This window comes from Narcine bancroftii, chromosome 4 (assembly GCF_036971445.1).
Source record: "Narcine bancroftii isolate sNarBan1 chromosome 4, sNarBan1.hap1, whole genome shotgun sequence".
Taxonomy (NCBI): domain Eukaryota; kingdom Metazoa; phylum Chordata; class Chondrichthyes; order Torpediniformes; family Narcinidae; genus Narcine; species Narcine bancroftii.
The window spans coordinates 35346152-35368632 of NC_091472.1; the positions used below are offsets into that span (position 1 = coordinate 35346152).

General features: G+C 39.1%; 2 protein-coding genes across 2 annotated transcripts in view; one reads left to right on the top strand and one right to left on the bottom strand.

Annotated features, from left to right (window-relative positions):
• Window positions 1-21561, top strand: part of LOC138762362 (mucin-like protein) — a 76340-nt gene extending 54779 nt beyond the window's left edge. Inside the window, exons 6-10 of the mRNA XM_069936131.1 lie at window positions 2661-2839; window positions 10929-11085; window positions 12740-12859; window positions 20422-20534; window positions 21445-21561. Coding sequence (XP_069792232.1) covers window positions 2661-2839; window positions 10929-11085; window positions 12740-12859; window positions 20422-20534; window positions 21445-21561 — 686 coding nt within the window. The remainder of the gene's footprint in view (window positions 1-2660; window positions 2840-10928; window positions 11086-12739; window positions 12860-20421; window positions 20535-21444) is intronic.
• Window positions 21562-21656: 95 nt separating this feature from the next.
• Window positions 21657-22280, bottom strand: LOC138762363 (uncharacterized PE-PGRS family protein PE_PGRS46-like). The gene has a single exon (XM_069936132.1). The coding sequence runs from the start codon at window positions 22278-22280 to the stop codon at window positions 21657-21659; it is 624 nt and encodes a 207-aa protein (XP_069792233.1).
• Between the last annotated feature and the right edge of the window lie 201 nt (window positions 22281-22481).

Consider the following 22481-nt stretch of genomic DNA (forward strand, 5'->3'; position numbering starts at 1 on the left):
GAATGCTGTCTTCTTGTGCTTCACTGAGCCATTGTCATTTTCTTAGGCTATATCCCTACACTCTGGTAATGTTGAGGGGCAGATTGCTGCAAAGGCAGTTCACTCTGCATATCACTTTGCATGCTGAAATCCACAATCAGGATGGTAAGCAGGTTGACTCTTTGGTAAAACAAAACCAACACAAATCAGTTTGGCTAGGGATAAGAGAGAGCAAGAGGCATAGAGCATTGATGGGAGTTGCACACAGGCTTCAGAAAATAAATGGTAATGCTGGATATAGTATAAATTAGTCATGGAATAGGTAATGCAAGGATACTTTAGATATAGATAAGAAAAAACAGTAATAATGTAGGGAATGAATTCATGGAGAGTATAAATCAGTGGTTTTCAAACTGCCCCCTTAAACTCTCATTCCACTTTAAGCAATCCCTATGCTATCGGTGCTCTGTGATTAGTAAGGGATTGCTTAAGGTGGTATGTGGGTGGAAAGAAAAAACTTGAAAAGCACTGTTTTAATTGTACCTAATTGACTCGTTATGTGCTCGGTTTGATAACTCCAAAGGAAATGGGCCAATGACAATCTTTATCAAGTGAAATATTTCAGTAACAATTGGGTCTAGAGCAGTGGTTCTCAACCTTCCCTTCCCATTCGCATGCCACCTTAAGCAATCCCTTACTAATCACAGAGCAATGATGCATAGGGATTACTTAAAGTGGAATGTGAGTTTAGGGGGGCAATTTGAAAACCACTGATATAAATGAACATTTTCTAAATATGTAAGTTGAGGAACTAACAAGTTAAATGGCGGTTTTAGCGCTAATATTGAGCAATGAGAAAGGGTAAATAGACCTCAAAGTTAAAGAACTTTGGGGAAAAGTGACCACATGTTAGAAGTTTATATACACAATAGAAACAAACTAAGCCAACGTGGAAACATAAGTTAATAACAGGATTGGACAGAGTCAACAGAGATTAATGAAAGGGAAAGCATGTTTGATAAATATTAGGCGAGAATTGTTGAGGTTTCAACTGGCAAAATAGATAAGTGCAAACCCATGGGCGTATAGGGACTCTTTTGTTAAGGGGAGCAGAGGGGTTGATTTTCCTGATATTTTACAAAAGCAACTGTAAGTAGTACTATTACTATATATTCCATATGTGGTAAAAACTCCTAGTATCCAGCACTTGCGGGGATTGATCGATGTTCGATAAGCGAGTTTTCCATAACTTCAGACTCACTCTTACAATGCCTAACTAATACACCTTCATTAAGCATAAAAAGTTTAAAATACAAAGGTACGATACTATACTTACACTGAAACAAACTTCGCTTGTGTGAACCTTAAAGCATTTTACTTTATTTTCAGACACATTTAAAAAAAAACATTTAACTGTCACTGCATCTGCAGCTTCCACGAAGCTGCCTGAAAGACAAACAATAACATTTTAATTAACCTCCCCTCTCCCACATTTACAGATAAAGCCTTACTAATATACGTAATAATTTACTAATAAAGATAAAGACTCTTACTAAGCAGGGATAAGGAGAAACTTTAAGAGAGTCACCCCAACAGCGAGCAGCATCAACCAGCTCTTCATCCTGGGCGATGCCATTTTATTCAAACTTTATTCAAACAACTGCTACAAGCAAAACACAACCAAGGCACTCCACAGACTGAATATTTGCTCCCATCTTCAGATCTTCAAGTTTATGTGTTACTTCAGAGAACATTTACTTTTATAAGTGTAATTTCACTCGTCTGAGTGCTACTGGTACCATGTAACCCAGTACTACCTATTGCATGGTCAGATGGTTGGCGACTAAACCAGCTCCCCGACCAGACTTGCCTGGTACAGAGGGTGGCTAGACACCCTGCAGGATGAAAAACAAGACCTGTCAAAGGGTGGATGAATCCTCTTGTAGGGTCAGCTGCCATCTAGCAAACACGTGCCGTGAAGCATCGAAACTTCGTCTGGCCACTCACTGCAACAGAACTTCCCCTAGCCGTCTTGGACCTCACCATGCCACTGGATCCAGGAGGGGATGTCAAGAGGGTGGGTCTGGCTCTGTTCAACCACTACTCACCTAAATCCATTCACACACATGCTGCTCCTTTCTGAGGAGTGGGGTATCCTCATATCAAACCGCACAAACTGATTGAAAGGAGCTATCATCACCCTATGGGATGGATAACCAGAATAAGTAGACTTTTAATTTTTATGTATTCTTAATTATTTCTATTTATTTGTTTTCCTCTTTTTTGCTGGCTGCTTGAATTCTAGGTAACAGGGATTTTACTGGAATTTTGAGTTCAGAGATAGAACAAAACTTGTTGACATAATTAAATAATGCATTAGATACCATCAAGTGGGAACAAGTTTCCAGCTGGATAAGTTGACAGAAAAGAGAATAGGGGTACATGTATATATCATGGACCCCCATTTAGATGAAAAGATCATTAAAAGAAATGTTACTGTATTAATGTAGTAGGGGAATAGAGAGCAACTTTTCATTTGTAGTTCCTCTGGTGAAAATCTTTACATCTCAAAAAATGAAAAGAGAATTTACATTAATTATGGTTTAGGTTGTAACACAGCAAGAGCAATTTATTTCCTAAAGTTCCTTTACTTGGTGCACATATTTCTTCTCACAATACAGCTACAGGTCTATTGACCTGGACCCCACGAAACGTAACGCCAGTCCAGTTAACCATTCAAGTGAACGATGACTTCAGCGGATCAATTATGAATCTCTCTGTCCTCATATGCAACTGTATGAATAATGGTGAATGCGATTACAGAACCATCACACAGAGCTACTTGCTGGGGAAATTCCAGGTTAGTAGACCTGCAGCACCAACTACATGGCAAGTACAGTAACACTTCCTGGATTGGGGATTTATTGATGGAAGAGGAAATTATTATTGAAATGTATTTGCAATTTTGGTTAGCACAGTGCTATTACAGTACCAGTGGCCTGGGTTCGAATCGGGTGGTGCCTGTAAGAGGTTCTCCCTATGTCTGCTTGGGTTTCCTCCCACCCTTCAAAACATATGGGGGTTGTAGCTTAATTGGGGTATTTGGGCACGTGTGCCGGAGGGGCCTGTTACCGTGCAGTATGTAAAAAAAAATTAAAATTAAAGATTTTTTAAATTCTCACTTTTGTCTTCTAATTTTATTTAACAACAGAACTCATTAAAATAAATGCCACCATTAATTATGCTATATTGTATCAAACATTTCTGTGCAATTAATGTAATAATTTACTAGATTAAAATCCTATACACCAGCCATTCTCAACTTTTTTTCAGCTATGGCCCCTCTAGGACATTCAAAATTCAAAGTTTATGGACTGTCTTCCCTGTGAATCAGTCAAGATTTGGTTTCTTCTGTACTTCTCTCCCTCTGACTATGCAAAAAAAAAATTGTTTTAATTTGTTATGTGAGGTGAAAAGAAAACAAGGCTTTTACTTAAATTTGCTGTGCCCCTCAGGGTGCATTAAGCAAATTACGTTTATGTATGTAACTAAGTACAAATTTATTGCAGTAGCAGAATCAACTGAAAATAATAAAACACAAATTAATTGCCAATAGATAGATGACTCCTGTCTGTATCTGATGATGGGTCCCTGCTGACTTCCAGGAGAGTGAATCCAAAGAAAGCATCTGGCTCAGATGGAGCACCTGGTCACGTATTAAAACTCTGTGCTGACCAACTCACCAATGTATTCATGGATATCTTCAATATCTCAGTCCAGCAGAGCATGGTACTCACTTGTTTCAAACAGCCATCAATCATACCAGTGCCCAAGAACCTGCCTTAATGACTATCGACCAGTAGCACTTACATCAACAGTGATGAAGTGTTTTGAAAGGCTGCTGATCAAGCAGATCAGCTCCTGTCTGAGCAGTGACATGGATATGTTCCAGTTTGCCTATCGTAAGGATCTATGGCAAATGTCATCTCACTGGCTCTACACAAAGCCCTGGAACACTTGGGCAGTAAAGATGCATTCATCGGGATGCTCTTTATCGCCTACAGTTCGGCATTTAACACCATCGTCCTCTCAAAACGGATCCACAAACTCAAAGACCTGGAGGTTAACACCCCACTGTGTAATTGAATCCTGGATTTCCTCACCTCCAGACCACAATCAGTGAGGATGGGTAAGAACATCTCCTCCACAATCTCTATCAGTACCGGAGCATCACAGGACTGTGTTTTTAGCCCCCTGCTCTACTCACTTTATACCTATGACTGTGTGGCTCAGTACGGCAATAACACCATCTGCAAATTTGCCAATGATACCACTGTAGTGGGTTGTATAAAGAAAGGTGATGAGTCCCCATACAGGAGGGAGACTGAAAACTTGGCTGAAGGATGCACCAACAATAACTTTGCACTCAACGTCACCAAAACTAAGGAGCTGATTGTTGACTTCAGGAAGGGAAAGCCAGAGGTTTGCAATGTAAAAGTACAGAAATGCTGGAGGAACCCAGTCAGTCTCAAAGTGTCCATAGCAGGTAAAGATATATTACTGACATTTCAGGCCTCAGCCCATTTTCAAGGTATGAGTAAAGAGAAATCCTGTCTTTTTTTTTTACACACATCTTTGGGCTGAGGCCCAAAACTGGTATCTATTCATCTCCTGCAGACACTGCGAGACAGATTGAGTTCCTCCAGCGTTTCTCACATGTATAGGTGAGCAATTATAAGGTGTCATCTGAGTTCTCGTATCAGATTGTTGATGCATTATGTTTCCCGTCATGAATGGAGTGTGGAAAGCTACTCCTAGTCTGCTCTGGGGTGGGGGGGGGGGAGGGGTGGGGGAGGGGGGTGATCATTTTTCAGAGTACATAGCAGAATTATTTCTCCATTGCCCACAATAATTTCAGCCATTTCCCATGCCATCACTCTTCTGTCGATTACCATTTCCAACAGTAGTCTTCTTACAACTTTTCAGTTTGTCAAGGACAGTTTTTTTTTAATGGTATTTCACTAAGAACCCTAAAAATGTCTATTTAAGCTTCTTACTTCATATGCAACATTTTGGTTTGGATGGATTTGTACGCAGACGCCAGAAAGGAGGATTCAATTTTTTTAAATCAAATAGTGTTGCTTGGGTTTTCTTATTGTGTGAAAATACTTCTTTCAAATGGTTAGAATGAATTGGTGGATCCATTATAAAAATAAAACCCATAGGTGTCAAAATTGGATGACTTTTCACAGCAAATATGGCCCACTAGCATGCTTCTCTCTCATTGCAGGTGGTTGGTTGTTTCTGCCCAGAAATGTTTTCAGGACACTTCTGCTCAGATTTTAAAGATCACTGTAAAGGTCAACCTTGTTTCCCGGGCTTGAAATGCACAAACCAAGCAAGTCTACAGCTGTTTCAATGTGATCAATGTCCTTCTGCAACAATTCCAAATGGGAAAGAGGGCTACAAATGCTTCCTAAATGGTGAGGATTAATGAAGACGTTATTTTGCACTGAATTCATTAAGTAAACATGAAAAAGCCTTTCTTGAGCAAAATTTAAGTGTGTGTGTGTGTGTGTGTGTGTGTGTGTGTGTGTGTGTGTGTGTGTGTGTGTGTGTGTGTGTGTGTGTGTGTGTGTGTGTGTGGTTTTAATGGGGCCGAATGATTAAACTTGTCTAAAAACGCAGCCCTGGTTGTTATATGATAGCTGTGCATTGCACTCTACCCTTGAAGCTGAACTCATGGAACTGAATTTTGAAGGCAGAGGTTTATTGCTACCCAACAATTAATTTCCATGTGAACATATTCTGTGCTCTTTTTGATTATTTCTCTCCAAACCTCTTTGCTAAATGACATCTCTCTTTTGTTATTTCCTTTTTCCTCAGGGTACATTTTATTTCTCACTATCCCATTTTCACATTTTCTGAAAATGTTTTGCATAGAAACTCTGAAATATTTATCTGCTACCAACCATAATATTTTGAGATTTTCTTTAAAATCTTTCATTTTTAAATGAAACTCTAAAGGTCATGAATTATAAGAATACTATGGAAAGGGGGAAGTATGGTGGTGAAGCTAAAATTTAGGACCAATATTGGAATCAAATGCACAGGTAAACGTCAGGAAAAAGAGTTTAAAAATATGTGATGCAGTAATTAAAATTCAATGTTTGTATCCACACTTCAAAATCCACCATCAAGCTGGAGAACTTAAATTTAAATATTTAAATAAATTTGCATTTTAAAATGCCCATATAAGTCATGGTGACTGAAATATCAGCATATTTTTATTAATACCCTAATATTTTCTGTGACGTATAGCTGGTCTTCCCATCTAGTCTGCTCTATTTTTTCTATTGACTCTTAGCTATTTCTCCTAGTCAAGTCACCTTTATTTGTCCTTCATACCATGCATTGCACAGTAAAGACAAGATACTGTTTCTTCAGGACCATGCAGCAGATTTACATAAATAAGAGTTAAAATAGAATTCATGGAATTCACAGAGCCTGATGGCTTGGGGGAGAGAACTGTTGCCCAATCTGGATGTAAGGACCAGAGTGCTACAGTTCCTCCTACCAGATGGCAGAAGGGAGAAAAAATTATCTGAGGGGTGTGTGGAGTCCTTCACAATGTTTATGGCTTTCCACCTGCATCGTGTGTTGTAGATGTCCTTCACGGTAGGAAGAGAGTGATCTTTTTTGCTGACTTCACTATCCTCTGATCCAGTAAGTAGATCCCTACAAGTCACTCAGTTCAGAGGCCATCAAAAATAGATTATAAGTGAGCACACAAATCCTGTGAATGATAGAAAAACTAAAAACAAAGATTGAAAAGTAAACTAAAAGGATAATAGCCCCTGAATTGATGAAATCACACAGTAGACAAATTAGTGAAGTGAAGCAATGTGATTGCATGGAGTGAGCAGTCCACATTCTTAGCAAATTCTCGAGCAAGGGATGGTTATACAAAATAAATTGTTTTCACAGGATTTGAAATGACACTGGCAAAATCCTACTCCACTCTCATTTACAGTAGTGTGTTTATCGTTTCCATGAAGGTAGATGGCTTTGATCCAGTAAAAGATTAAAACGCTGATGTAGATTGGCAATGTGTGAGCGCTGCCGTGCGAATAATTCTGATGCAAATTCCACAGACTGCACAACAAGCTTTAATTAGCTTAAACTTGTACACACCAGTCTCAGTATATTGCTGGCTCCAAGTGTCTGACTGTCAGGGGCCGGCTCGAGTCTTTATACAAGCTAGTGATTGACAGCCAGCAGGTGGGGCCAGCCTCCCAGGTTGCCAAACTGCAGGTACAGCGGTTGCCCCCTGCAGTAGGCTGGTCGGAGTGTGGCCAGTGTAGTGGTTGTATCACCGCACAATGTTTTTAAAAATGTAGATTAAAAAATAGAAAAAAAGTGTTAGCGCTCTAAAGAAATTAGAATCAGAATTAAGTTACACGAATGTTTGTTATTTATATGAAACATTTTAAAAAAGAGATCTTATTTTGTTAATTATTCATATATTACATTTTGATTTTATTCCATTCTGTACATGTTTCTGAAGTTAACATTCGGATAAAAAAACATTTCTGGGTAGGGATAATGTGGAGGATAGAAAAATGAAATATTAATCTTATGATTCTAAAAGCAAGAGAAGCAACAACCATTGGATTAAGAACTAGGAGGTGAATCTTTTCTATTCTCAGATTGAAGTAAAGGCCAGGAGAAGAAAGAGATGACACCTTGGTAGAGAATTGACGACCATGGTGGTGTACAAGAATGGGACTACAATACTGTGATTGTAACCGATGCAAATAAGACTGAAATAAACATAATGCATTTGGTCAAAATGAAAGTATATATTTTGAAACAGATCTAATATGCTTCTACCCTACAAGGAAAGAGAAACAAAAAAAATCATCGTATCAAGCAACACCTGTAGAAAAAGAATTTTTTAAATTGTAGTCAAAACAGCTCAAAACAACCACGAAAATGTTTACTCTTATATATCAAATGATAATTTTGTAATTTAAGTATTTTAATTCCTTGAATAATGCTATTTCATTCTGTTTTCTTGGATTAATTAATTCTTTAATCCCTTTCAGATAAATGCCTTCCACCATTTCCTTTTCCCTGCCATGAATTAGCTGACTGTATCACCACTACTGACAGCTATGTTTGCCAGTGCAAGCCAGGATATATGGGTGATGGAAGAAATTGCACAGGTAAATGCAAAGAGCTCAGCGTCATTTCCACCTTCATTCTGTATGACTCACCCTCCTCCATCTGACTCAACCTTTTCTTCTCTTGGCTCTCTCTCTCCCTTAGTATTTACAGCTCAACTGCCTCTTGTCTCCCAATTCCACCCCTCACTCTCCAACTGTCCATTATCCTTCACCCCTCCTGGTTCACCGATTGTTCTCTGGCCAGCCCAGTCCTCATTATACCAGTTGTCTCCCCTCTGCACTCTCAGACTTGATGAAAGGCTCTGAGCCTAAACATCCCACTGGTTTCCTCCAGCAGATTGTTTTTTGTGCCAGGTTCCAGCATCTGCACCTCTTACATCTCCACTGATGCTTCAGCGTTGAGTGAGTGCTAAGGTTGAAGCTGCCATTATTTCAGATGCTAAGCCAATCAGTTTCCTCAGATGGATATAAATGATCCCACAGCACCGTTCTGAACAGAGCAGTGATATTCTCATTGTGCATTATTATTGTTTTAAGATATCCAAAAGATAAATTATTTGATCATTATCTTTTTGCTGCTTGTGGAGACTAAGGTTAGAATATAACTCTTTATTATGGCATATCTGAAGTACTCATGTCCTGCAGTGATAAGCAGGGATTTGTACTTGAAAGCTTTTCATATAAATGAATATCAGAAAATCTCTGCAGAGTCTAAAGAACTGTTAATCTTTCACACAATTTACCATTGCATGATACAGTATTTATTCTCCAGTCATTTATTCTCCAATGATTCACTAAATAAATGCCTTAAAGGAGATTTTATTTTCAAATGTGAATGGCCAGCACACTGCCTGGTGTGAGATGGTGTCATGAAGATCAAATTAATTCAAGTTAAAAGGCTGAAAGGTGATAAGTGCTACATTTTACTCCTACACTCTGACTGCTGCTATAAATGTTGAGCTTCAGCAGGAGACATTGATGAAATAAATGCTTTCCCTGAATCATAGAAGCACACCTGCCCAGAAGCAGGCCTTGCAGCCCATCAAGTCATTGATAGGAGTCTAGTCAGTCTCATTGCCTTGCTCTTTCATCATGGTCCAATCCATGGGAACTACCAATGCCTTAAGAACAGCAGCTCCAATCTCATTGCAGTAGTATTACTCAGTCTTTTCTTTTGAATTATCTTTGCTATGGCATTTGGTTTAGAGATTAATTCAACAGATAACAGAATGCATAATGTGAATTGAGCATGTAGATTATCGTCAAGTTTATTGTCATTTGATTGTAGATGTACAACCTGATGAAACAGTGTTCTCCAGTCCTCAGTGTAAAACGCACAGAAATACAACCAGACGTAACTCACATGCAGGCAATCAATACATATGCAGGACAAATATTTAATCCAGACCAGTGGTTCTCCACCTTTTTCTTTCCACTCACCTACCACTTTAAGTAATCCCTATGCCATTGGTGCTCTGTGATTAGTAAGGGATTGCTTAAGGTGGTAGGTGAGTGGGAAGGGAAGGTGGAGAATCCCTGTTCTAGACCCAATTGTTACTGAAATATTTTGCTTGAGAAAAATTGTCATTGGCCCATTTCCTTTGGAATTAGGAAACCGTGCACATAACGAGTCAATTAGGTACAATTAAAACAGTGGTTCTCAAAACTTTTTCTTTCCACCCACATACCACCTTAAGCAATCCCTTACTAATCATAGAGCACCTATGGCATAGGGATTGCTTAAGGTGGTATGTGAGTGGAAAGAAAAAGGTTGAGAACCTTTACAAATCTATACAAATGAGAGTCTCGGATGGTTAGTGGGAGTAGTTCCTTTGGACGTTCAGCATTCTCACTGCCCGTGGGAAGAAGCTGTTCCCCAGCCTGGTGGTGCTGGCTCTGATTCTCCTGCATCTCTTCCCTGACATGAGCAGCTGAAAGATTCTGTGTGCAGGGTGGAAGGGACCTTCAATTATTTTGCGCACCCTCTTCCGACAATGATCCCAGTAGATCACATCGATTGGACCTCAGGGAGGGAGACTCCACTCTTATGGTCCTATGGATTGACCTCTGGTCTATTTCTCTGCATTTCTCTCCTTTTTATTGACAGTTGAATCCTCATCTGTGTTCCAAAACTTCAGCAACTTCATTAAAAGCACTGCTGGTGCACAAAGAAACGACGTGCTCATTGGGACAACGCCTCCAAATACTGTTAATCCATCTCTTTGAAGAGTGCCACTCTGTGGTGATATGACACCACTAGGTCACCAGGGGTCACCCCGGTGACCTTGTCTATAAAGCAGTCCAAAGCTACAGTCTAGCCTTCCAGGTTTGTCTTGCAGAGAGACAAGACCTCTTAGTGTACATTTTAGTTTATTAAAGCTGTCTTATACTTGCACTGCTGGTGTGGTTATTGTCAGTATACACTCAAAACACAAATAATTTTGGTTTAAAATAAGCTTTACCAAGGCAGTTTATTACGAGTGTTACTGATATTTTGACATTGTTAGTTGGGCACTCTCTCTTTCCCTGTTGAGAAAGTAAAAGCTCTAGAAATACATTTTCTAAGCTTTGAAATATTCCAAATTCCTCCGGTCATATCATTAAGTGGTTATATTAGATTAGTTAAAAGTGAGATTGAAGCGGTATGGGAATGCCAGAGATGGTTCTTGAGTAGGCAGAACTCAAATTCCACCTCCACCAGCCCCAGAAAATAAACCTGAATGTCATTTTGTAATGTCTTTTTGACTCTGTTGCCTGTAGAGTGGTAAAGTCTGGGCTTCTGTTAGGGTACAAAAAGACACAGCAGAAGCAAAAAGAAGCAAGACACAGTTTTATTCTCGTACCACCGGTGGGCATTCAGTGTTGGGTAGACAGAATCACCTCACTGATACCAGAGAACCTCATTCGAAGATTCAAGGCAAAGAGTACAGTTTATGTCATTCTTTTGCATAATTATCAAACACAGATTTCCACTGACTCTTTGTTACAGGTAAAGATTAGCATTATACATTTGTTCATTTCAAAGGGCAGGAAAAGGGGGGTTGTGTCAGTCGGAGGTAACAATTCATAAGTTGTTCAGTGTTGATGGCTGTCTGGAAATGTTCATATTAAATATACAATGATATCTGTTGTAGCCACTGGAATTAATGAGCTATGGGCCATACAATGGTGACTGAAACTACACGCACAGGAAGGGGCTCTGTACCAGCTTATCTATCGGCGCTGGTTTCTGGCAGCCTCCTTTGATAGTAGAGGCTGTGTCTATCATGTAATAGTAATGGCACAGCTGAGATTCAGGCAGGAAGCATTCATGAATGGACTTACTTCATTAGCTCCTTTTGAAATTGCAGCACCTGGGTAGCTCTCCTGGGACCCAGGTGCAATTACTGGAGTAAAGGTGCTGGAAGCACCTTTCAAATTGCAGGGGGATTGACCCATTAAATCGCCAACCTGGCGATTTAAAGGGGATCCTGCCCCCGCAAAGATGCTTCTCGCACTGACCGGAAGTACTGCTGGATGTTCAGATGCTGGCTGCCCGGTCACGCACGCACGCACGCAAACACTGACGTCACCGGAATAAGCTGGTCGGCCATTTTCCTTTTCAAATCGTCTGTGGGATACAACCTAGGTAAGTTTAACTGGGTTCCCTGACTGTCTCTGAGGTAGGTTATGGACCCGTTTGGATTCTGACAGGGTTGACTGGGTCGGACCCTTTCTAACCACCACATAACTGGAGCACTAACTGCACAAATTACCCAGTTAACCTCATTTTACATGGTATGTGAATGTAGATTCTGCCTGCTTTTTTTATACTGTTTGGACCCCCCCTAAAACATCCAAATTCCACAAGTTTGTTACATGGTACAACCTGTTCCAATCTTAAATGGGAATTGATTTGTATATTAAAATGGGTTTATTGTACTTTTGAAATTGGATTGACAGCATCACTGAGGAAAATTGACCACTGATTCTATTTTGGGATATCTACCACCTTTTTAATGTTAGCTATAATATTTATTCGTAAAGTTAAGTGAGATTTTCCCATCACTAGCTTAGTTTAAATTATATTTTGTTGCTGTAACATCTTAGAATTGTCATGTCTCGTCTGTTCAGGTTATGTTTTTATTTTTCATTCCCTTTGTTCATCATGTCCTGTTTTATTTTTTTAATCCTTGTCTCGTTCCAGGTTCCCACATCCTGTCGAGTTTCTCTCCTATGTGATTACCTACCCTGCCCTAACGTGTGTTCACCTGTGCCTGATTACCCACCTGTGTCTTGTTAGCCTTCCCTCCCCTTGTGTATATCCGCGGTGTGCTCTCTTCCCTCCTTGTTAGTTTGTCTTAGCCCTTTGTTGCAATTGTTCCAGCAGTCTTCCCTCGTGTTAGCTTGTTAGTGTTTTTTTTAACCCCGCCTCTGCTTTGCCCTGCTGAATTGTTTGCCTTTGTCAATTGACCACGGGTGATTCTAATAAAGATTCTGATAATCGCCTAACTGAACTGTCTCTGAGTTGTGCATTTGGGTCTATTCTCTGTGAGCCTAATTCCTTGATAAGAATTCTTTTCTGTTTACAGATATCGATGAGTGTAAGAATGTGACCTTCTGTTCTAGTGCTAAATATGAATGCATTAATACTTTTGGTTCTGTTCAATGTTCCTGCCGGTATCGCAGTGAAGGTGGCTCTTCAACTTGTGGTTTGTATGAAGGAAAAATACCAAATTGTACTTAATGGCAGAGACAGAAATCAAACAGTCCACATTACATTTAATGACTTTTTTTTCTTGATAAATTACAAACATTGATGTTTTTGTTCCTGGAAACATCAAAGAGATTCTTTCATTCTAATGCATATACTTTAAGAATAAAGGATAAAATAAGCATGAGACAGAGGGTATGCTACAAGAAAACCTAGAATAAGGGAAAGGAGAAGACTATTCCAGTCCTCCAAGTGTCTATGTGGTCTACTCCATGAAGAATTCATTTATTTAGTCTTCTGAGGGAAAGTACTTTCTGAAATACAAAAGTAGCAGCAGAAAACCTTCTACTGTATAATTCATTTCCACTACCATCAGAACATTTAACTTGGGAACAAAACTTGATCATTTAAATTCTTGATCTTATCCCAACATTTAGTTACATTAATTGGATCCTATGAATTGAGGAATAAGCTGCAAAAACCTGCTCTCCCAGTAATATCTTTATGGGTTGATTTTTTTTCCCCCTCTCTCTCCTCATCCACCCGAGTTATGTTTCACTTCTTTGCTTATCATGAATATATCCACCTGCAGCTTTAAAATATTTTCAGGATTCTTACTTTACCACCTTTTTAGGAAGGTGAGTTCCAAAGATTCGCCACACTGATTAAAAGAAAATCACATCAATATCTTGAGTGGGAGACAAATTATTTTTAAACTATAACCCTCGAGTTCTACATTCTTTGATAGGAACTGAACATCCACCTTATCAAGAACATTCAAATCTTTTAATCAAGCTTCTTCTCACTATTCTGCAATACGGTCTTGCCTAGGAAATCTTTCCAAATAAGACGAGTTGTCTAATCAAGGTGTCACTCTCCTAAACTTTCTTTAAATAAATTCCAATGAATTAATATCCTTTCTTAAATAAGAATGCCAATGTTGTAAAAGTAGATTCATAGTAATCTTTAAAAAAAGCTTCCCTTTCAGTAAACAATGACATTCTTTCATTACTTCTTGCCTTTTTTCTAATGATGCACTGGGATTATACAAATCCTACACATGCTCCCTTTTCTTATTTAAAAGAGACAATTTCACATTTACCCACATTAAATTCCATTTGGCATTGCTCAGCCTTCCTCTGTCCATTTGCAGCTCCTTCGTACACTTTACAAGTTAAGTTTCTACCTGTCTTTGTGCTATTAACATATATAACAACCATAGATTTGAATGTCATTTATATAAATTGTAAAAAATTGATGCTCCAGTAGCAATCCCTATGGCACAACAATTTTTGCATCATTCCACTCCGTTTTTTTTAAAACTCCATGTCTACTCTGTGATCCCTGTTAGCCAGAAAATCTTCTATCCATCTCAATATGTTGTCTCCTTGCACCATGAACTTTTATTTACTGCAAAAAATCATCAAGTGGCCTCTGAGAATCCAAAAATAACATGTCCACAGTTCCCCTGATTAACAGAATATATTTCTTTATGGGTGTTCATTTGGTGCTTTTTTTCAGCTACCCTTGGTTGCATTAATTGTAATTGTCTTCCCTGAAAAAATATCTGATGATAATGACTTTGAATTGCTATGAAAATTAATTTGGGATTATTTATTGTAAGTAGCAATGATTAATTGACTAATTAACTGTGTGGTATGTTGAAAGTGGTAAGATGCCAGTTCTCAGCCCCTGATTACTGATTTTCTTAAATGATTTTTGTTTCATATCAAAAAGGAAAAGTTATGTAAATCAGACAATTAAGAAGGGGAATTAATGTCTTAATTAGTGTAAGATATCTAGACATAATATAACTGGTGGAAACTTGGAGCTCATCTGCACAGGGATGAGTGTGTAGTATGGGCATGCCTATGAGACTCACCAGGCTATGCCGATCTAAGATCAATCAGACTGCACAGGCCATTGGCTGTATATATAGACCTTATGGTGGGTGCACAAATGGATAGAAAATACAACAATGCAGTGCAGGAACAACCATGTTGTGGGTAGCCCTCCTGGGACCTGGGTGCGATTACTGGGGTAAAGGAGCTGGAAGCCCCTGCAGTGACATTTCATGATTCACTAGAAGTACCACTAGATGTTCGGATGTTGGCTGCCCAGTGAAGCATGAAAGTGCTGAAGTCACTGGAGTAAGTGGGTTAGCATTTTCATTTTCAAATTGCCTCTGGATGCAGCCTAGATAAGTTTAACTGGGTTCCCTGACTCCCTCTGAGGTAGGTCAGACCTGGTTGGACCATTTCTCACTGCTGTGTAACTGGGGTGCTAACTGGGCAAATTGCCCAGTTAACCCCATTTTACATGGCAGTTTGAAAGGGCCTACTGCCTCACACATCTCCTTTAAATTTTCTTCCTCTCACCTTAAAGTTATGCCCTGCAGTATTTGATACTTCCACCCTGAGTAAAAGACTCTATCTGCTCTATCCATGTCTCTCATTATTTTAAACTTCTATCAGTTGACCCCTCAGACTTCATCCTTCCAGAGAAAACAATCCAAGTTTGTCTAATCTCTCCTTGTAGCTAATATTCCCTAATCAGATGAACCTCTTCTGCACACTCTCCAACACCTCCACATCTTTCCTGTAATGCAGTGGACAGAACTGCACACAATACTCCAAATGTGGCCTAACTTAAGTTCAAACATATATGCCTCATACCTTCTTTACCACTTGTTCACTGCCCTCTTTACCTGTTTTTCCTCCTTTAGGGAGCTATGGACTTGCAACCCAAGGTCAATACTCTTCAGAATTTCTATTTACTTTTTAACGTTCTCCTAAGATGTATGCAGGTTAAATATTGGATATGTGCGCACTTAAATTGAAACTGTTGCCCATAAAGACCAAAGTAGGGAGCATGTGAAGCTCTGGGATAGGTCTTTCAGCTTGTGGTGGCTCAAAGATTGTGCCCAAACCACTCATATATTTGATTTATTTCCATTTTTCTTATGCCATAGACTATTACAGCCCATTGAGTCCATGCTGACAACTGTCACAATGCCATTCCTCAACTAATTTTACCTGTAACCTAGTCCCCCATATTCTCAACATCATCCCACTGCCGCCCCAAGATTGTAACACCAATTTATGGAGTGGCCATTTATCTACTTACACCTTTAAGATGTGGGTGGTCACTTTGGGAAAAGTAATGCAGTTTACAGTGTGAACATGCAAGCTCTGCACCATGCCAGAGGTCAGGATTGAATCCAAGGTCGCTGGAGATTGCTGTGCCATTGTGCTGCTCCATTGGTCTAGGACTAGGCCAAATGCAAATAATTTCCTGTTGAAAACAATAAGTGATAAAAGATTAGTTTTACCCTAATTTCCATGATGTCCTTCTCTGAACTAAGCTGTAAATTATTCATTTTCAAGTCCCTGTATCAGTCTTTTTCAATGCAGTTTCAATGCAGATATTTAATCAATCACAATGAAAATGTTGCCTAACTTCATTTTTGGTTGTATTTTCTTCACTTCTACAATTTCCTTTTTGAACCATCTTTTCTCATTTGAAAACAATTGTTACCTTCAATGGAAAATCATAAATCCTTTGGTTGAATAATCTGTGACAATGAAGAATTTACAAAAAAAAAATTTTGATTATTTCAGCAAAATCAGATTTTACCTTTTTTACACCCTGCTTCTGCAACTGTCTCCTTGTTATTCAAATCCATAATTCACATTATCAATCTGGTTGAACTTTGAGGCACCCCTCCATTGCATGAATTTTTACAGATACGACTGTTCTTTGCTACATGCAGTACCTGCACACCACTTCTATCAAACGGAAGAGGTTGATTTCACAATACACATTGCAAATGACAATAGCTCAGCTCTGATCATTCATGAACTTCAATCATCCAGCGTCAAGTTCAATGCCCACAGGCAAACTTTCAGTTTCAATCAATTTTCAATCTATTTCAAAAACGGCCACATGTTCCATTTGCCAACTCTATGAACCGTCTATTAAATTCTAAATTTGACTTAAAACCTGACAAAGATCCATTAGTCAGGTGGAGAGAAAGGAAAACTACCTAACTGTGAAAATAGTACCTTTCTTCTCAAATGCCTCAGGAAGATTCTCATGATGAGTTGGTTAACTTAGAAACATTTGTAGACTCAAATCTTCTCCTCCAAAATTAAGATTAGATAGGAAGCTAAAGGACGTAGATCAATTTTTGTATAAATTGCAAGTTGTTCTCACTTTCATTTTCTACTTATTACACAGGCTGAATTGAGAAACAAAAAATAACACAATAGCTTGTTCTATTACCTGTTAGTCTAATTGTTCTTTCTGTTATGACAAGTCACTCCGATTGGTACTGAGTCAAACAAATATACAGAGAAAATTGTTTGTTGATGAAATGGATAGTATCAAGTAGCTTTTTTTAAAAAAATGCATGGTATAATTTACTTGCCAACTACTGATACTGCTAAATATGAAATTACAAGGGCTAACAATAAACTCATTTTCAAACCTTATTTACTGTAATACTTTAAGGACAAGTATTTGACAGACTGCAAGGTGGAGGATGTGGCAATGTGGCGTCCTAGAAACAGACCTGTAGCTCATAATATGCTGCCTGTTGATTGTGACTCCGTCCGCATGATAACTTTGTGAGAAATGCTTATTTTAATGCTCCCATTATGTAACTAGTTCTAATTTGGAGTGAACATACTGGTAGGGGATACAAAGTTGTAACTTGCTAAAATTAGTCAAAGCCAGCTTTATGGTTGGAAAAGGCACTGACAGTCCATTTGGAAGTAAACATGATCTGGAAAAAAAGTAAGGAATGGAACAACATTAAACATGCTTCAAGGATTCTACTTGGGGTTTTGATATAGATGATAGAACACAGGAAAGGTGATTTACATTCACTGTAGACTAGGACTTCTGGAAACATGCTCAAAAAGCAATGAGAGCAAATAGCTGTGGAAATCAATGTCAAGGTGCCTTAAGCCATACTGAATATTTAAATAACCCTATTAATGGCCAAGGTCACTGAATACATCTACAAATGTTATATCTTCTAACAGCATTGCTAGCATCAGAGACTATGCTCAATTCACATCATCCTCCTCATTCATCCATCAACAATCTCTTCCAGCCATGACTCATATCCGATGGGCAGCATTTCTGTGACAGATGCACCTACAAAATCTCACAGAAAGAACTGTTTCCCACAATAGAGTAGGTGCTCATTGATGAGATGGGCTGGAGTGGAACTGAAAGCAAGGAGATATTTGCATTCTCAGATGTATACATCTCGCATCTGACTTCCTCCTTATGCTGTACCCTCTTCTAGTTTACAAGCTAAAGATCGACTTTCCACCCAACCTCCTCCCAGAACAAAATATTACAGCTATGCTATTTTTATTTCAAATTTGGCCTGCTTGCATTTACTCTATTTATAGGTCTCATAATTTTGTAAACCTCTATCAAATATCCCCTCATTCTTCTACCCTCCAGGGAATAAAGTCCTAGCAACATCCTTGTAGATCTTCTTTTTCTGCATTGTTTCAATCTTATTGATATCTTGCCTGCAGTTAGGTGAACAAAATTGCACACAATGCTTCAAAATTGGACTCACCGATGTCTTATACAGCTTCGTCATTACATCCCAACTCCTATACAAATGATTTATGAAAGTCAATATGCCAAAAGCTCTCTTTACAAACTTATGTACCTGAAATGCCACTTCCAGGGAATTATGTATCAATATTCCCAGATTTCTCTGTTATAATGCATTCCTCAATGCCCTACCATTCAACATGTATGTCCTACCTTGTTTAGTTCTCCCAAAGTGCAACACTTCACACTTGTCTCCATTAAATTGCATCTGCCATTTTGCAGCCCATTTTTCCAGCTGGTCCAGATCTCGCTGCAAGCTTTGAAAGCCTTCCTCACAATCCACTTCACCTCCAATCTTTGTGTCATTTGAAAACTTGTTGATCCAATTTACTATGTTATCACATGTCCATTGATATAGATGACAACAATAGACCCAACACTGATTCCTGAGGCACACTACTAATCACAAGCCTCCAGTTAAATAAGCAATCATCTACTACTACTCTCTGACTTCTCTCGCAAAGTCATTATCTAATCCAATTTGCTACCTCATCCTGAATACCAAGTGATCAAATCTTCTTGATCAACCACCCATGTGGGACCTTGTCAAGGTCCATATAGACAACTTCCATGGCCTTTCCGGTGGAGGGTGAAATCAGACTTGGTTAATATCACAGATGATTAAGATGGAGATTTTGCAGGGGAAACTTATGGGAGGATGTTGATGGCTACAATTTACATGATGAATACAGAGGTTCACCAGAAACCTTAGATTTAGGCCAGGGAGCATGGCGAAATCCTGCACAATCTCGGCAGAGGATGATACAGGATCTAAAAGTCATTTTCCCAGGATGAACTAGTGAAGAGTATTTACACACTAATACTAAAATAAAATTATGTGGATGCTGGAAAACATATATCAACTACAAAAGGGGGGAATGTTCAGCATTGCAGTCATATCTGTAAAATTAATTCAGCATATTGTCATTACTTTGAGCCTCCACCTGATTCCCACTCTGACCTCTTTGATTCCAGACCCCATAGTGTTCTAATATAGTTCAATGGAAACTCAAGCAACACTACTCCATCTTTTGATACAGCATTTTACAGCTTAAAGGCCTAATAATGGGGAGAATTACATCTAAAAGCACCAGAAAATCATTTGACACATACTCATCTCCTGGAATTTGCTTTGATGATCTTTAACAAATCATTTGGACTATCGCAAAGATGAAAATCAAGAATATTACTTTAAAGGAATATCACAATGAAAACTAATGATTTTTAGATAATTTGGAATCCAAACTCTAGCTTTGCTTTCAGACAAATCTGGTCAGAGTTCTAGAACTGAAAATAACATTTCATATCATGATGCAAGTATATTTGTATTTTTTTTCCAAGGCAATTTTATAATATACTTATTTTAATTCTTTTTACAGCTGAAACATTAAATCCACCAGGTACAGTCAATATTAAATTTGTCTTGAGATCTGTGTTGATTATTCATTGCAACATTTTTAGTTTGTAGGAACTTTCTATTGGTTAGCGTTAATGAATCCAGCACAATATTGGGGTCACCAGTATTCATCCAGGGGCTTTGTAAGGGAACTGATAGCTAGAACATCCCAGTCATCTCAATACAAGGATGCTTCTCTAGGTTTAATGTATTGAAAAGTGAATCCTTTGGTTTATTTTTGAATATTTTATTTATAATTTTTCATACAGGCTTGTAGTCATATACTGCGACCTGCCATATATGTACAAGTATAGGAGATTGTGAATCCTTTGTTCATGAAGAACAGTTAAAGAACAGATACATAAAACAGATTGTGTAAACCAATAGTTATTATTTCTCATTTGAAACTTGTGTCTACTTAAAAGACTGCATGGTAATATCATGATTTTTTAAAAATTATCCAATTTCAATTATGTACTTGTGTCTTAATCTGCAATTGTCTATATATATTTATATTTTAGGTTGGAATATATTTAACTGTACCCTTAATTGGAAAGATTTAAGGAAGTCTGAAGAGCTTTTGAATATTAACAGTGCTTCATTTAAAATACATGCCAAGAAATATACTGAAAAGGTGAGATGTGTATTTTGTTCATAGAAATTTGTTTAAACATTCCCTATTTGCATATAAAATATAACTTGTGATATAATCTACGACTAGATCTAATACAATGTTGTGGCAGAATTACTTATTGATTGGCCAAATATGCAGCCACTTTCCTTTAGATAATCTGAGCAAAATTAAACTGTTAATTAATTCTGTCTTCTTGATAGTTCTTAAATCAAGTTTTGACCTGATTCATCTTTTCCGTAGCCTCAATACAAACAGCACACAGTGTCTGAGTTTGGCACTGGATCACAAAGGTCAATGCCAAATGATCCTGAGAGGAAGATTATCATTAGTCAAAACACATTTGGGCTGGGGCATCAAAATCAGTCAGGTTTTCCAGTTCTGTTCACAATCTAGTGGCATCTGTTGAATAGCTTGTAACTGTAGCTATTTGATATGGATGAGAAGGGGAGGTGATAATGGTAGAGATGGGGTTGGATATTAGGGCACCACTTATTATCAAGGATTCCACATCACAATACAGTCCTCTCTCTTAACTCATTCAATTCAATGTGCACATAACGCAGGTCATTTGGTTACTGTGAGTTTATGTGTGCTGAGATTCCTCAAAACCTCTGCACTTACAGCAGTAACTGAAATCATCTTGCTCTATGATTTTGTGGCAAACATTTGACTTGTAGCATATCATTGAATTTTGGTAATGGTCCCATTATCATCCTGAAAAGTCAATGAACCAGCTTTCTTATTCTGCCCAAGCAAATGGAGTATTCTTCCTCTGAATGGTTTGCTTTTGATTATTGAGATTACAGTTCTAAGTGATCCTGCTTTATGATTATCCTTCACTGTCTTATTGATACTCTGGACACAGACTGTTCATAATGAACTGTCCTTTACTCTTGCATGTCTCAACTAGGTCTACTTCACAGACCTGGTGGTTTGCAGGCATGTTATGATTGCAGGTTTACTTTGCAACATTGTTGTTGCTTCTGCAGATAAGTTGCAGGTGGACAGTACTTTTCCAGTTATCTGAAAAACTTGTGACCGCACGTTTTTCGGTTAACTGGATTTTTCGGATAACTGAATAATAGCTTTAAACAGCCCAGTAGCATCAGCAGAATACTTGTATCAGCTATCGCCAATTCCAGACACTTCTCCTCCAACGTCGCCAATCCCAGACACTTCGCCTCCAACGTCACCAATCCCAGACACTTCGCCTCCAACGTCGCCAATTCCAGACACTTCTCCTCCAACGTCACCAATCCCAGACACTTCGCCTCCAACGTCGCCAATCCCAGACTCTTCTCCCTCAATGTCACCAATCCCAGACACTTCTCCCCCAACGTCGCCAATCCCAGACACTTCACCTCCAACGTCGCCAATCCCAGACACTTCACCCCCAATGTCGCCAATCCCAGACACTTCTCCCCCAACGTTGCCAATCCCAGACACTTCTCCCCCAACGTCACCAATCCCAGACATTTCTCCCCCAACGTCACCAATCCCAGACACTTCTCCTCCAACGTTGCCAAACCCAGACTCTTCTCCCCAAACATCGCCAATCCCAGACACTTCTCCTGCAACGTCGCCAATCCCAGGCACTTCTCCCCCAATGTCGCCAATCCCAGACACTTCTCCCCCAATGTCACCAATCCCAGACACTTCTCCCCCAACGTCGCTAATCCCAGACACTTCTCCCCCAACGTCGCCAATCCCAGACACTTCTCCCCCAACGTCGCCAATCCCAGACATTTCTCCCCCAACGTCGCCAATCCCAGACACTCCTCCCCCAACGTCGCCAATCCCAGACACTTCTCCCCCAACGTCGCCAATCCCAGGCACTTCTCCCCCAACGTCACCAATCCCAGACACTTCTCCCCCAACGTCGCCAATCCCAGATACTTCTCCCCCAACGTTGCCAATCCCGGACACTTCTCTCCCAACGTCGCCAAT